The 17,210-nt window shown below is 35.0% G+C and overlaps 2 protein-coding genes across 2 annotated transcripts in view; both read right to left on the minus strand.

Annotated features, from left to right (window-relative positions):
• RP1 (RP1 axonemal microtubule associated) overlaps window positions 1-17,210 on the minus strand; it is a 189,525-nt gene that overhangs the window by 156,891 nt on the left and 15,424 nt on the right. Inside the window, exons 2-3 of the mRNA XM_064653041.1 lie at window positions 11,447-12,097; window positions 9,940-10,111 (exon numbers count right to left, since the gene is read on the minus strand). Of these exons, the coding sequence (XP_064509111.1) occupies window positions 9,940-10,111; window positions 11,447-12,085 (811 nt within the window). The 5' untranslated portion in view covers window positions 12,086-12,097. The remainder of the gene's footprint in view (window positions 1-9,939; window positions 10,112-11,446; window positions 12,098-17,210) is intronic.
• On the minus strand, window positions 2,773-8,487 carry LOC135413372 (oxygen-regulated protein 1-like). Its single transcript, XM_064653029.1, has one exon. It carries the CDS (start codon window positions 8,480-8,482, stop codon window positions 2,894-2,896), a length of 5,589 nt encoding a protein of 1,862 aa, XP_064509099.1. The 5' UTR covers window positions 8,483-8,487; the 3' UTR covers window positions 2,773-2,893.

Raw genomic sequence — 17,210 nt, forward strand, 5'->3', positions numbered from 1 at the left:
TGATTTCTTCCTAGCAAGGCACTAAACTAGATTAACTGAAACTTCCTGGGACTGTGATCTATGTTATGCTGGCTGGTTTTTTTTAACAATGGCAAGACAAAAACTGAATTTCTTCCCAAAGAATGGCATACTCTATATACATCCCTTGAATGTTTGCTGAATGGTTTTCTATCCTATATAAAGTAGTTCATGTTACTTCTCACGGTGTTTTTCCCTCTGTCAATCAGTAAGTTGCTCTAGTCACCAACATTGTGAGATTCTCTCTTCAGCCTTCTCCATCTTACCTAATGAAAGCAATTTTATTTTATGTGTATATCTCAGACATTCGATATTCTTTATCTTTGTATATAGAATATATATACACAGGTGTATAGGCTGTAGCACGCTGGAGGTCGGTCTCTTCTACCAAGTAACCAGCAATAGGACCAGAGAAAATGGCTTCAAGTTGCACTAGGGAATGTTTAGACAGGATGTTAGGAAAAATTTCTTCACCAAAAGGGTTGTCAAGCATTGGAATAGACTGTCTGGGAAGTGGTTGAGTCACCATCCCTGGAGGTATTTAAAAGACATGTAGATGTGGCACTTGGGGACATGGTTTAGTGGTGGACTTGGCAGTGCTGGGTTAACAGTTGGACTCAGTCTTTTCTAACCTAAATAATTCTGTGATTCTGTGATCTTCCCTGAACCATTAATGAATATATAAACCCTATGACAGTATGGTACATCTCACTGTCAATCTTTTTTCCAGCTCCGAGGTCACCATTGTATTCTTTGTCTTTCAGTTAGCATCCTGAAATCAGAACCAAGTCCCTCAGTTAGTATAACAATCTTTTCACTGCTTGCTGTGGTCTGGTAATTGTAACCTCAAGGAGTACCTCACATCTCACCTTTTGAGTGTTTAGTTTGCTCAGTAACTCTCAGTAATTCAGTAATAAGCATCTGATTAAAGGTTCTTAAATCTTGATCTGATAAAGTTAAGGTGCCGTGAATGCAGTACAGGTTGCTGTGAATCAGAAAGACTGTGAGTGATGGAGACATACCTGTTAATTTGTCTGTCTACACATTTAGATATTATTTACAGCATAGAAGCTTGGTACTCAGAATGCTATATGACATTCAGTTGGATTCTAGTAATTTTGAGCTTCATTTTCCAAACATATATTTTATTTCTGTATCAACATGTAAAAGGATGAAAAATACCATTGAGATTCTTCACTTGGAGCAGGAGGATGCCAAAAAAATTGGAGATGAACAGAAGAATATCAGAACCAAGGCCAGCATACAAAATAACACACAACTATTTGGTATGAAATGTATTAGACAATATATCTTGCTTTAGGGTTGCAACATCAGTTTATTACATGGAATACACTGCTTCAAACAGCAGAAACATAACAGTTATTTTTGGGGAAATATATGCGCCACTGGACTCCTAAAAAGAACTCCTAAAAAGAATGCTTCTAGATTTCCTACCTGTACTGCAAACACCTTTTGCTTCAATTCCAACTTCTTTCCTCCACGTGCTTTCTGTCCCACATGGAGACAGTCCAAAGCCTCTGGGTCAAAGGAATTTGCATCAGCCTTTTATTAGGTCCCCAATCTGGATAATCAAAGGATCATGACCCACGGCTTATCACAGCATGTATGTGCCAGTTATTCTAGACACAGCCTCCAAGAGTACAGAATGGTCAAATTCTCATCGTCTAGCTGAAAAGTAACACTTTTCTTCAGGTACATCTCTGACTTCATTGACATTGAAGCAAGGTACCATGCAGTATTAGGAATTAAAATCTAACTGAAAAACTGAAACATTCTGCCTAATCACAATATACATTAAATATTTTCCAATTTTATATTTAAAGTCATTTACTGAAAATTGTAAACCATATATGAGTGCTTACGATGCACATGTAATGTTAAAAAAATTCTGTAAACAGGTATCCAAAATAATTCTAATAACAGATGGAAAGATCCTGGAACATATTGCATATGCCCTGATTCTCACAATACAACATATTTACAAACAAAACAAAACAAAAGCTAAAAACACATGGACTGTGTTTAAAGTACAGAGGTTACAGACAAATGCACAACTAAAACTTGTAATGTATTTAGAACAATTTTAAGTAAGTGGTGCTGTCTCAGAAGGAAATATGGCAAGAGGAGCCAGGAAGTCCACTGACAAACAGTCTCTCTTCTCGGTTCCTAAATATGCCCCTTTTCTAGTGCCCTCTGGGTAAAAGAGGCAATTTTCATTTGGTGTCTGGATGATCCTAGACACAGACTGAAAAATTTCTTTACTCCCATAATTATTCTGCAGTTGGCCCTTAAAAACTCAAATAGCAATTTAATAATGTACATCTATGTAAAATTAACACGACTTCTGTTTCCTACTTGCTATTGTATTACAGCATTTGAATAGTATTTCCTACTTTTCATTTGAAATTAAACATATCAGTTGATTTCTTCCAGGGAAAGCATTTCTACTGAAAGACAATTTTCAAACTCCTTCTCAAATGTCATGAAATATAGAAATCTTATCTTAAAAGTCAGGTAGGTATTTCAAATCACAGTCCTCTGTTCTAACAAGCAGTAGTTATTTCTCTAAAATTAGATGATTAGTATGCAACTATCTCTTAACATGTGATATTTCAGAGGAAAACTGTCTATTAACCAAGAAATCGTTGTCTTAGAACAGCTTTTCTTCTTAGGTTGGTTCCCATAAAATTTTAAGTAATATTTGTGTTTCAGCAATGATATACAATTGTGATTTATATTTATCTAGGTATTCATATTGGGAGTCTTATTGGGTGTGGCATTCAGCAGTTTATTATGTGATTTTTTTCTGAAGATTTTTCACTAATCTAATGTTATAGAAATTCCAAGATCTTCATTACAAGTCTTTCTCATCTTTACTGTTTCCATTGTTTATTATACAAAAGCAAACTTTTTCTTCTTTGTCTTCTTCCTCTTCTTCTTCTTTTTCTTTTGTAGGAAAGGCATTTTCATTTTTCTTATCTTCAGAAGCTTTATGTTCAATGCTATTTAAGGAAGCATCACACTTCAGAAATGTTTCAGAATGACAGGTTGCTGCTGGATCTGCCAACACGGGAGAAATTTTTTCTCCAACAATAGGAATTAGACTTATTCTTAAGGTTTGATGCATTGTTTTCTTTCCATTGGGTAGTTCAGTTGTGCCTATTACAAGATCACTGGATATGTGTTTGGATACATAATTTTGACAATTTCTGAATTCCATGGATTTTACATTGATATCCTCTGTAGTATGTAACTTCCCTAAATTACTTGTGTCTTTCAGAGTTGCAGATGTAAGTATTCCGAAGTTACTAATAAAATCTAAGGTGTTATCAGCATAAAACCTATTACAAATGTTATTGGCAATCTTATTGATAGAGTTATTCTTCAAAGTCACAAGATTAATTTTGTCTGTTAAATCTTCACCTGACCATTCTAAATGTTTGCTCTTTTTGGCCAGTAAATTTGGACCCAGCTGGTTTTCAATATCAGATGCCTTTTGGTAGGCATATCCTCTCTGTTCCTCATTAATTGGTATTACTGTTACCATCAGTATTGGACAATGTTGGCCACATATAGCATGGAGTCTATCCAGAGAGTCTTCTTCCTGAAGAGCACTTCTGTTAGCATTACTAACATCAGTTGGCTGAGACTGTACAGGTTCAGCATTTAAAGGCTTTTCCAATGGATGCACTTTATTATCAGGCATTCTAAATTCTACAGATGAAAAAGCTGGAAAATTGGTATCAGGCTGTGTGGAAGTAGAAGCTGCCATGACTGACGATTTGACCTTTTCTTTGTTTTCTGCAGGAAGGATCTTACCATTCCGGCTAGGCTTGCTTTTTGTATTTAACTCATCCTGTAATGGGTCTGAATCACTATTATGAGGCATATTGAAGTAGTTGCAAAGATTTTCAGGGGGTTTAACCATGTCTTCAAGTTCTGAAGAAGAGATTTCATCAAGGGCTGGGTAGTGATTCAGATTTCCAAAGTGAGAGTATGGAACTTCATCACTGTTAGTGTCATTTGAGGTTGTATCCAAATTACCATACATTCCAATCCGCTCAGGTGGTGATCTTCTTATCAAGTGATTTTCTTTGAGAAGCCATTTGCCTTTATCTATCAATATTCCTTCATCTTCACTAGCTTGTATGCTAGGTTGACAGTGTTGCTTTGGAGATTCCCTTACACAGTCATTAGCATAATTTATCTCTTCTCTGTTAAAAGTAGATTGTGATGTTGGTAAAGTATTTTCTCTCCTCGATATACTGCCATCTTTGTTTGTGTTTACTGGATATTCTTGTAATGGTAGCAAAGAATGTGATGATTTCTCTGCAGAACAAGACATAGATTCTTGAGAAAAATAAACTATTTTTTCTCCCACTGCAGAGTGGAATCCTTCCGTATCTGTTTTAAATACTTTTGACATATAAGGAAATCCTTTGTGATAGTCAGGCTTAAATGAAGCTTCTGTTTTGCCGTAAAGCCGTTCAATAGTTCTTTTCACATAGCCAGTATTATATTGTTTTTCAAGTGCTGCTTCCTCCCCACTTTCATTGGTCAAGTCACTGGATGCTTGACAGTTATATTCACTCTCTTCAGTATCTGGTCTGTAATCTGACCAGTCTGACGTAGCAGGACTTTTAAAGCATTTTTTTAATTGAGAAGTGTCTGAACACATTTTGTTCCCCAGTTCTTCTACTTGCAATTTCTGTTCTCCTTCGCTCGTGTCACATTCTGTAATTTGCTTTGATTCATAACGAAATGATAATGGAGAGACTGTAGATAATCTCTCAGAGCTTTCCTCAGAAGTTTCTGCATCTTCCTTTTCATCCTGTACAGAATAATCCTCATTATTATATTCTACGGAGGTATCGGCTGCAAGTTTAAGTTGTTTTTTGGAGGTTTTGTCATCACCTGATGACTTCAGATCAACATCCTCATCTTCACTTTTATCAGTAGTAACATGTAGAATATCTTTTTCACCTTCTAATTCAGAAATATCCTGATCTAAAATATAATTTTTATCATTAGAAGTTACACTATGAACTGTCGAGTTAGGTTCTACTGAAGTTTCTGACTCTTCATTAGTAAATGATGCATCAGTGGGTTTAACTTGTGGTTTTTCATATAGGCTATACAGCATTTCTTCATTTCTTTCAGGAGTCTCTAAAGCTGATGCAAGGCTACAGGTATTTGAATCAGGATTGGAATATTGACCATCTAGCTGTGTTTTGGAAGCAGTCAAGTCTAAGATCTCTGTTTCTCTGCAAAGATCATTCTGTATATCAAAACAGCTTTCTAATTCCCCAGATAATTTTAGAGCTTCTCCAGAATTGACACTGTCCATTGGAACACAAGGCTCAACTGATTCTTCATGTTCATGCAAATGTATACAACTATGAATTTCAGATATGGGTATATTCTCATGGTAATGTGGGGAGTCCTCCTTGTCAAGTTCCCTCTTGAAGTGTAATAACTTATTTTCTGTTGATTGTTGAAAATGCGAGAAGACAGCCTTCAGCTCATCAGCTTTTTCTGTAACTGTAGTTTGTTTCAGATGTTGTAACTGTGTAAACATTTCAGAACAGCTACAGGCAGTTTTTTGCATATCATCTGTGATTGTCCCAATCAAACTCTCTCTCAGATTCAGTACCAGTAGCCAAGCTAGGAGCATGTTGGAGGAAGAACCAAAACCTGAAGGAGAAAGACTTGAAAGGCTGCAAGCTTTTCCTATACATCCACTATGCTCTTTCTGGACACCAAGTAAAGTTGACTGTAGTTCATTCAGCAACATGCTAGACATGCAATTATTCTGGACATCAGTTCCAATTTTCTCATTAACAATTGTGCTATTAACTTGAACAGCAACTTCAGATTTTTTTCTTTGACATAGGTTGGTATCTTGAATATCAGCTTCTGCCATCTTTTCATCATTGTCGTGTGTTTCATGAAACAAGTGTAGCTTACTGTCCTGATGAAATTCTGACTTTAGTGAGTACTCGGCTGCTTCTACTATAGTTGTATTAGCATGAATTAAAGACGCAGTTTGTGTTTCGCCTGAATTCTTTGCTGATTCTTCTGAAGTTCTCAATTCACCAATAGGCTTTAAAGTTTTTTTGGTTAGGTTATGTTCAATCAGATGGTTTTTTCCAGTCATATGCACTTCATTTGTGATAAATCTTGTTTCTTTATCTATAGAAGTATTGATATTTTCTTCAGGAAAAAAACACGCATTGCTATTCTCAACGATCCCTTCTTTTTTCTTTATAGGGGGTAAGACAGGATTTGATAATGATTTTTTCAGCCAAGATTGGACATAGTTTTCTAGTGAATGTTCACCAGCCTCCTCTTGAAAACTGTCCTCTAGTGTAATGGCACTCTCTGACATATATAACTTCTTTGCACTTTTACTTAGATTTTTCTTGGTTGCCTTTTGCTTTTTCTCTTTCTTCGATGGCAAATTTTCTGAATTATTCTTTTCCTTTTCTTTTTCAAAGCTAAGATTCTTTGGCACTTCTGACAATGGTTTTAAAGTCACTAATGTGTTAGGTGTCTGTTTGAAAGATTTGGTTATAAGATATGTTCCTTCTTTCTCAGTATTCAATGTGTCCTGACTGTGTTCAGATTCATTGTTTGAATTAACTGTCATTAGACCATCTTCACTCTTTTCAGACGAAATGATACTACTTTTTTTGCCTGACTTCGATTTTACCTTGGCCAACTTCTTGTTATTACTTCTTTTTTTTTTATTTGATGATGATCCATTTTGTTCCACTGGATGCTGATGATACAACTCATCTTCAGGACATATGTTTTTGTCTGAATTGAGAGATCCATCATTGGTTTTCAGTAAAAATTCAGATTCTTTTTTCTGAGGCATTTCAGAATAATTATCCATAGCCTCTGTTGCGGAATCCTGTGTGGTTTTTCTTGTGATATGCATTCCCTCACTTCTAGTTATCCCTGAAATTTCTTGATCTTTTTGATTTTCATATGTACCTTGCTCTAAAAAACCAGATGATTTTCTCTTCTTCTTCTTTTTAGTGAGGGATGATGCAGATTGGCTGTTATCAACGAGCTGTGTTGTCATCACAGATTCAGTCCGGACACTGATTTGATTCTCACTTTCAGTAACAGTAGGAAAGAATTCAGTTGTAGGATTTATTTTCTCAGTAGGACCCTTATTACATGGAGGTACTGTCACCTTCATCTGGCTATGTCCAGGACAGGCTGAATGCACTGAATCTTGAGAAATAGGTATAAAATCAGCAGCTTTGCAGTTTTTTTCTTCTTTTGACTGACGTAATTCTGAATATGTAATGAAAGAACTCAGTGATCTTTTTATTTGTTTAATATCACATGACTTAGGGATGTGATCTGCTGAACCTGGTCTAGCTGTCTGGCAAATTTTTGATGCTGGTATGAAACCACTGATGTTAGCTTTGGAGGTTGATACTAAGCTACTATATGCACCTTGTCCCACAACTGATTTCTCCAATATATTCTGTACCAATTCCTCCTCATCAGGCACTTCTAATGTCTTCCTATTTGTGGTTTCTATTAAATCACTGCTTTTATGGCTTATTTTAAAAAGCATTTCTTCTTTTATATTCTCTGAAGAAAGCTTTAATAAACCATTGCCATTCATGTCACTAAACTTTGGATTACTGACACTTGATTTTTTTCTGCTTGAATGAGCTACCATGCAATACTCAGATGTTTTTTCTCCATTCTCTATTTCTTCACTGTACGAAAACTGTCCTATTGTCTTCTCTTGAACCTCTTTCTCAGATACCAAGGTGACACTTTCAACTACTGCTTTCTTTTGTCTAACACGCCTTGGCCCAGGGGTGGGAGGCCTGTAAAAGCGAGGCCTGATATTTTCCTCAGATACATTGCTTGTGTCTAGATCTGCAGAATTGTTCTGATCAGAGACATTACAATCAGCAGTTTTTAAATCAGAGTCTGATTCTTTGTCTGACACTTCTGCATTGGATTGCTGTAATGAGTCTTCCTCTTCTTTATTGTAGCTGTTCAAAAACGGAGTATCTTGTGGATTTATACATTCTGATGTGTTGACATTGGATAAACAGTCTTCCGCATTCATTGCAGAATTGCAAATTGAGATATTTTTGTCATCAGAAAGGCCAGCACGACTTACAGTGGTTGTCCATTTAATGGTTTCTTGCTCTTTAATTTTGAATCGAACTTTCATTTCCACTGTGACACTGCCATCTTGATTAAGGTGAACAGACTTCTCAATGTCATCTTGATACTGTGCCACAGATAAGTCTTCACCAGTAACTGACTGATTTCCTTCTATCCCATTATGACTGTCAAGAACATATGAAGAATCTGAGTTGTTATCATTGGAATTGTTATTGTTGCTGGATCCTTTATCGGAAGAAACCGAGAATATCTGAGATCTTGAGCTAGAGTCCATTTCACCTCTCACTACCAATAATTATATTGAAAGAACACAAATTCATTCAGTAGTTGGAAAGCAGAGCAGACAAGTATCATGGATAAGGATCCAGATGATGAGACAGCAGACAGGCAACAAAGAAAGAGAAAAGAAGAAAGGAGAAAAATTAGTACCAAAGTTGCTAATGAAGTGTGTTTATTTTAGATACTTTTTTATTTATTTTGCATTAGCAAGTACAGAGGAAAACATGATTAATCTTGCTGTTCATTTAAGAAATTGTTTGGAGAGAGAAATATAAGAAATTTTTAATAAATAATTAAGCATTTAAATACTTCACTTAATTTTATTTTACAGTAGGTTCTTTCTAATGAGAGAACTCTAGTCTTATTTGAAGCTCCAAAGCCTAAGGCATTCACAGGCCCTCACTTTTTTGGACTTCGAGCTACCGGCTTTGCTTCCTCTTCGAGCTTTAGCGATCAGTAATATATAATTTCCTATTAGTTCTTATGGTTGTACTAAAATATGTCAGTCATGGTGAATATATCTCTCCTTTCCTTAACCCAATTAACTACCCTGTGTACTATCACATGAATAAAGGGTTCAGATCCAGTCCCCTGGACTGACCTTCTACAAAGAAGTAAACATTGAAGTTCTTGAACTCCTTATAAAATCTGATCTTAAATTATGACATTCTGAAACACATTTATGCATAAGTACTGCAGACAATGGTGCAAAACTCAGCAAAGCCAATGAGAATACTTCCAGACTTCAGTGAATTTTGAATATGGCCCAAATATGTGTTAGCATACTGACCTTATCAGTGGCACAACTCTGTGAGTAATCAAAGGGAAAGTACATATTTGTGTATCTTTTCCCAAAGTTATCCAAAAAACATACACCGTAGCCATGAGGATATAGGAACAGATGATACACTGTTTAGACAAAAGCAGCTTCAAAAACATGATTAATTTATGAGTGGATGGATTAAAAGACAGGTTTTCCTGTCTGTGTGGAACATGGAACAAGGGAAGAAGTGTAAGTCATGACAAGCCAAAACTCCACTTGTTAAGGTAAGTTCTGAAAACTGAAAAAATGCTTGGTCAAGAAATTCAGTCAGTTAAGAGCCTGAAGTAGCCTGTGGTTTCTCTCCTACCAGTGTCATTATTAACCATGACACCAAAAAATTAATAACAATAACAGTCAAGTGAATTAAAATAAAAGATAGATTTGCATCCATGTTCCAAGTAAGTCTGTCAGAAACAAAATATTCATACTAGTCGAGTACTTTGCAGAAACTTACATTTTAAAAAGAAAATTAACAGTTTGATCTTAAGCTTATAGAGGAGTCATACCAGATATAAGCAGTTTCAACTGGCCTTTTTGAACATTCTTGATCCTAGTAAGATTGTCACTGTTTATGTCTTATGCCGAGATAAACAAATTAATAAAATGCAAATTAGTTTCAAAGTACTTACTCTTTTCACTTTCTGACTTGGCATTGGCTTTTGGGTACACACGATTTCCAATTCCAAGCAATTTAGCAGGCCGTAAATACCCAAGAGTTTCATAATTGCTTGGCTTGAAAGGCTCTCTTCCTGCTGCGACTACAGCTCCAGAGCACAATATCAGGGCCTGAAGATTAGGAACCTGGGAAAAAAAAGTAACATTAAATTTTCTGCCTGGGTAGTAACAAAAAAATAATGTAAGAGATTTGTCCCTTTCAAGCTTCTTAGTCTCTACATTCATTTGCAGCAGACTATTAAATATGTATCATTGCACGGAATTGATTTTTCAATTCCTATAAAGCAATTCCTATATCTGTGGGGGCATATCTTGTTATACAAATATATTGGAAAATGACTTCAAGAAGCAACTTGAATCCAGATCAGAATTTTCTTATAATTTAAGTATTTGCACATGTAATTTTGTTTCATTGTTGCACAGTGACTGTTCATAGCCATGAAATGCAAATATGTATTTGGAGGTAGGTAAACATATGAAGACATATTTGGAGGAAAAAATTCAGAATACACTGCAAGCAGTCGACACATACTTCCACCATTGAATAGGACACAGAACAATATACATTGGAAAAGACCTCTGAAGGTCATATAGTCTAACTCTCTACTCAAAGCAAGTCTGACTGGATCAAGATGCTCAGAGCATTGTCTAACTGGTTTGAATTTATGTTCCAAAATATATCGCAAGATATTCCTTACAAACTGCACTTCACTAACTTTTAGGTAATACGGACAGTTTTCCAACCTAATACACAACTTCACCAAATGGAGGATAAACAGGAGATTGCCCTTGAACTCCTGGAGCTCTGCATGGAATTCTCTTGCTAAATATTGGCTAAGTGTAATCATAAATGTTATTCTATGATTTAACAACACTCAGAAAAAACACTAAGTCATATAAAATTATATAAAGTACTATGTGAAATTAAAATCTGCGTTATTAGTGCTGCATCATCTGAGTTTAGTGGTATAAAACCTGGTCCATGTTTTGAAAACTATGATAGGCAATCAGGTGTCAGAGTTCCAAGTCATTAATGGCAAACCGCTCTGCATTTGTGCAATGATAAAAATATGCCTGGCTATTAGATGCTACTGTTCACGTTTCTAAAAGATTAAAAACCACAGATAAACAGCATTAAGCCTAAAGGAAGTTTCTGTGTGAATGGGTAAAGTATAGAATCAAGACCATGCCTGAAAGAGGCCTAAGTTAGAGAAAAAAAATGTTTTTTCTTTTTGCTTAAAATAAAATACCCTCTCTGACTGCAAGATTCCAGTATATTTCCTCCAAGCTAGTAGGTCTTCTGAAGGGGGAAAAGGCACAGAAAGGAAACATGAAATTCAGCACATCAGATCTTACACCAGGCCCATGTTCAAAGCTTATAATGGATAAAATCACCTCTTTAATTTAAAATAATCTAGAAGCAATCATAAAAAAATTGTCAGTACTCATCTTTGTTCTTACCTTTTTGCCATCAGTGGTATATAGTTTTGCAACTGGATATTGCATTAACTCGCTCATATGATCCAGAAAGGCCTCAAATGTTTGGGTATTTTTCTTTCCCAAAACTATGGTGCGCCTAAGTCTTACGTCTCCATTTTTGAAAACAAGCATCTTTTTGGGAGTTATTATTTTTCTTTCTCGATGGCCAAATCCATCTTCATTCCCCCTTGCTAATTGCACAGCTCGACGACGAGCACTGACAGGCCTGCTGATCTGCCATGGCAATGGCTTTTTGCTGGCCTGTTCCAAGTTGATGGGCTTCATTTTTCTCTGATGGGAACAAATATAAGATTTTCCATCTTCAAGATCCTCCAAATTGGTGATGCTGTGTCTCCCTCTTGGTGTACTAATGTTCCTCACTCCAAAAGGTAATGGGACACGTTTGGATAAACTATCCAGCAAGGAATCAAATGTTTTGTAAGACCGGCTATTAACGACCATTTTGATCCCATTAAACTGGGGATCTCCACTCTTATAGAAGCAAATCCGTTTTGCCACAACAGGTTCAGTAACATTGAAATGGCGCGTGGATAAACTCTGTTCACTATCAGAGGAGTTTGGCTGATTCACTGAGTAACTAGTTGAAGGTGTTTCGCTCATTTTGACAGCAATCTGCAAGAAAGAGGGGATGGGTGTAAAACCTTTCCTATAACTAGTAATAATACAGTCTTTATTTTGAAAGGTGTAGAAAGAGGATTTATAAGAAACCAACAGCAGAAAGTTGTGCCAAAAATCATTGCATTTAAATGAATCCAAGCTGTTATCTTTAAATTCCACAAAGACTCCAATACTGTCAGATTAAGTTAGCATAGCCCTACTTGCAAATATTCCCAAAACTCTACAATGTAATTTCAAATCTCTTATCATTTTGCAACAAGAGACCTGTCCTTAGAAGAAGGTGCTTTGACAGTCCATCCTTTCTTGAGGATGAAGACAACTAATGACAACTTTTCATATTTCAGATATTAGAAAATTCCTTATTAGGAGGGAGCAATTTGTGCATTGGCATGAGCCTTTTTCAGTCCAAAACAACAAAAATGAAAGACAATGCAATTCATTCTGATCTTACGTGCTAGTTTCATACGAAAGCAAATCCACTGGATTCAGAGAAAAGTCTCTTGATTTATTTACACTTGTTACAATAAAACACGTTGTAGAGTGAAGTTGCATCATAAATTGACAGATCATTTGTTTTTCTATTCATGATACATATCCACTAAAATATTTGCATTTATACTGAGGCAAAAAAACACTGACCAAATAAGATATCTTAAGTACAAGAAAAGTCCAATCTATATATAGATTCTGTAATGACAACCCTTTAAATGGCTAACTTAACACAGGGTAGAAATGTGGGTAATCAGTGTCAAGGAAAGAGTTTTAGTGGAGTTTTACTGAAAAGCTACATAGCAGTCTCAGGAAACATGTTTGTCAGCAAAATGATATAAATTAAATTATTTGATGATATTACCTTGATATAGTGGACATATTGACCAATGGAACTATCTCCTCTGGCTACTATATATTTTTCTTAATCAAGCTATGGAAAACAGTATTTTGACTATTTTACTACTACATACATCAGTTCTGAAACTGATAAGAAAAAGTTGTTATTTTTCAAGATACTCAAGGTTCAAACAGTCAGATTTGATAAGATTTTACCTTAATCTGTTCTTACAGCTTTTCCAATAATGCACTGCTTCAGAACAGGTGCATTACCTTTACTAGGAGTCAATAACTTTTTAAATTATTTTTATTTTGAACAATGATCAGAACATAGGAAGAAATCTCTCCTTTTAAGACATTATTTATGCTGTAAATTGTACTCATTCTAAGTGCTAAAATGAAAAAATAACCAAACAGGTCTCCACTAGAACTATGTACTCCAAGACTGATTTAGGTAATCACAATTCCACTTAAAATAAATAATTTTTTTTTTAAATTTTTAAAAAGTAATTATTTACTTAAGGAATATGCAAGAAGAAATTTTCAAGTTTGGCTACAGCAACTTATACAACCCAGTCCATGATAGCTATAGTTGTTCATCGTTTTTGACACATCTATTCATTAGCTGCCTAAATTTTCACTGCACTTCTAAACTGAGAGGTTGACAGGTGAGTTAAGACTAGGGACCCAATTTGAAGCAGTCATTTTATGCTTCGTGCGTCATTCCATTTAGACTGATATTCCTAGAGGAAATACGTAGGGGCATTTTTGCATTTTTGTTGCTTGCTGCAACACAAACTTTCCTACTCTCTTTGAAGAGCAGATGTTCTTCTACAATGAAAGCAGCAATGTGGTAAAGTTCTTGAGTGAACTGAACATAATGTTGCTCCGTTTTAACTGGCCAAGGAGACTTGAGCTTTAGAGTGCAGTTCAGGATCTCTGGGGACAAAAGTGTTATCGTCAACAATGGCCAGAGACAGAAATAAATATAGCTTCTCAGCTACTCTATACTGTATTTCTCACCCTTTACGAAAATGGAGTGGAATTTCATCTAACTATATGATTTGATTATTCACTCTTACCAGAGATAAAATAGGTGGATTTTCTCATGAGACTACTGAAATTAATCACTTTTGAATTAGCTTCTCAGAAGCTGATCTGGATATTTGTAATTGTATAAAACATTCAGCTACATAAGCATCAACATTTGGAAGAGAAATAAATATATTTTACATAAAGATAATTGTTAAACTTAATCTTGACGCTGTGAAAGTACTGAAATCCAAAACAAACAAAGAGAATATACATATCAATAGTGGAAATTGCTTATGCATCTTTAAGATACCTTATAATTGCATCCTACAAATAGAAAACATTTAAACAATGAACAATTGTTCAACCTATGGACAATGAACAATTGTTCTTTAATGTATTGTAGAAGTTACTTTTTCGTACTACAGGTCATCACACTGTAATAGCTTCATTTCATCTTAAACATACTAATGATTTTCATACTTAAATGATATTATTATAAAATTAAAAATAGCTGATATTACATAATACAGAATGTCTATTAAGATATTTTGACAACTATATTGCTAAGAAATTTATTCTCAAAAAAAAGCAAAACAGAAATCAGAATTTAATCCCTTTCCCTGTGTTCTCATAAACAAAACCACTCATTCAAAGCTTATGCATAAAGATGCCAAATTTTATAAAGACTTAAAGTGGAGCACTTTGTTCTAAATACATAAGAATATGCCTAATGCCATAGAGCTGGTAAGCATTGCATATAATTTTATCATACTCACCCACAGTCACACGTAAATAAAAGAGAGTATAGCTTGTTTTCAGAAATTTATGAATTGTACATGTAGTTGTCTATACCATCTGAAACAACATCCTTAGTCTTATTCTAAGTATGCTCAGCTAGAAAAAACATCATAATCCATTTGCTTAATCTCAGCTAATGTGAATCACCAGATCAGGTTCATCTCAGGCAGCCATTGTTCAGAGCAGAATGTCCAACATCTCATTCAGCAAGTCCTCTCATATGGTTTTGAAACTCTATTTACCTTCTAAATATCTCATTTATATAATTTTCTGTTTATTTAAATTGCTCAAGAGATGCATAGAAACACATAAAATAAAAATGGGGGGGAATGTAGGTCACCTAATCCATCTTCTTGTCAGAGTAGGGTTATCCTCCAAAACTAAATCCTTTAGTGATATGAATTTTTAATATGTTAAGATATAACACAATATAACTCACCTTCTGAGACTATTTATTAATTTTATCTACTTATTAGCTAGCATTAATTCTTGCTTTTGTTCGTTCATTTTATCAAGTTGATCCTCCTTGTGCTAAAAGATTCTCATATATTGTCTACAATCAGATGTCAAAATGAAAATAGTCCCCTGTTTCTTTCCCAACATTCAGTAAAACATGACAGTCTGAAGGAGTTTTGTCATCCATGAGGCACTCTTTATTTCAACATGTTGGAAAAAGGGCAAAGATTGTAAATGCATGTGAATACAGTTTATGAAGAGACAGGAGGATTACATTTAACTATATTTTAACTATACCACTGACTGTGGGGGTTTTGTGGGGTATTTTTTCTTTTTTTCCAGTGGAAATACTATGTTCCCAGATGGTAACTGTTCCATCTAATTGCTAGCAGATGTATAATCTGATTTGGAGCTTCTTTGCTTAATCAGGATTACATCAAGCTCTCAAAACTAGCTGTGTAGAAGAGTAACAAAAACACTGCTCAGTAGACGCCACCATTGCATGCAGTAACGAGTTTCCTTGGAGGAGAATGCAAAATTTATAGAAGTTTTAAAATACCACTTCAGTTCCACTTTCATAAGATGCATAGGTACAAACATTAAATGATAATCTTGCACAGATATTTTGCTAAAAATATGATTTTTTAATAATATATTAATATTATTATTTAGGCTCTTAAGTTATCTTAGCTAATGTACTACAGTCAGTATTTTGTTGTTTACACTTGTTCAGAAGATGAAAAAGTGCTAATTATATTCTGGTGTCTTATAACTTAACCATTAGTAATATGAATTTATATTGCAGGATTTAAAATATCATTGCTACCCCCATTAGCTTTCCAGGGCATGCAAAGCCACTTTCAATAACCAGCTAATCCATCAGTAGCTTCTGTGTATCACTAGAATTTGAGACCCAAAAGATAATACTTCTGGAACCTGGTGAAGATTATAATCAAGTGTCACCATTTGATAATGTGAATGCTACTTCTTTAAGACTTCAAAAGGCTTATAAAGTTCTGTCCAGACATATGCAACTTTAAAGCTCCACTGCATTCATTCTTGTACTGCAAACACTCAACATATTCTGAAAAGATAGGAGAAATCAACTTTATAGTAAAAATAGCATCAATAGAATTATGCTTAATTCAGGCTTAAAACTAACAAGCCACAAAAAATTTTAATTGTCCCATAACGATCATTACCGACACAAAAACACTTTTTACCCATTCGTGGGGGCAGCTTGACTGATGCCTATGGAATTATATAAATGATGTGATAAGAATTTAGCCCTAATATTTAGAGACCAGTTTTATTTATATATAAATCATTCACAAATACAGACTGAGTAATATAAAACTAGTTCAGAAAATTTAAGCAAGAAAAATCAGGCCACATGAGAAACATACTAGTAATCAAAATTGTAACTGCAAACAGATTTACAATTTTTCTGATTTGCTGTCACTCTCATATTTAAATTACAAGCCTGTCTATCTCTCACATCTTCAATTCTAAGTTCTGATACTAAATATAGCACTTAATCTGTACTCAGTATCCTTAGTCTTGGTTTTTTTGTAAGGGTTATTGACTGGTCAATAACTGAAATTATGACCATATCACTGTGAGACTGTCACTAACTTTGGTTCTTACCTCTCAGTGAAAAAAAAAAATAGGAAAGCTCGCATTTGGATCTTTGTGAACACAACATCAGATAAGTACAAAGGATCTACTCTAATGACCACAGGCATCAGTGGAACTTTTCCTTTCGATTCCTCTAGGAAGAGAGTGGCACAGAGATGGCCAGCTGAAGGTCCAGTGCCTGAAGTTAACCTGCAATTCAATTCTATGAGGCAAAAGGTCTAAGTCCAGCACCCTGAGCACACTTGGCCTGCAGACCCCGGGCTGAACCAAAGCTCAAGTGGAACTTTTCAAAGTCAAAATTTTCTAACTGACTCCAAAATTCATTGTATAAGACCAGAAAAGTACAGCATCA

Source organism: Pseudopipra pipra, chromosome 1, assembly GCF_036250125.1.
Source record: "Pseudopipra pipra isolate bDixPip1 chromosome 1, bDixPip1.hap1, whole genome shotgun sequence".
Classification (NCBI taxonomy): Eukaryota; Metazoa; Chordata; class Aves; order Passeriformes; family Pipridae; genus Pseudopipra; species Pseudopipra pipra.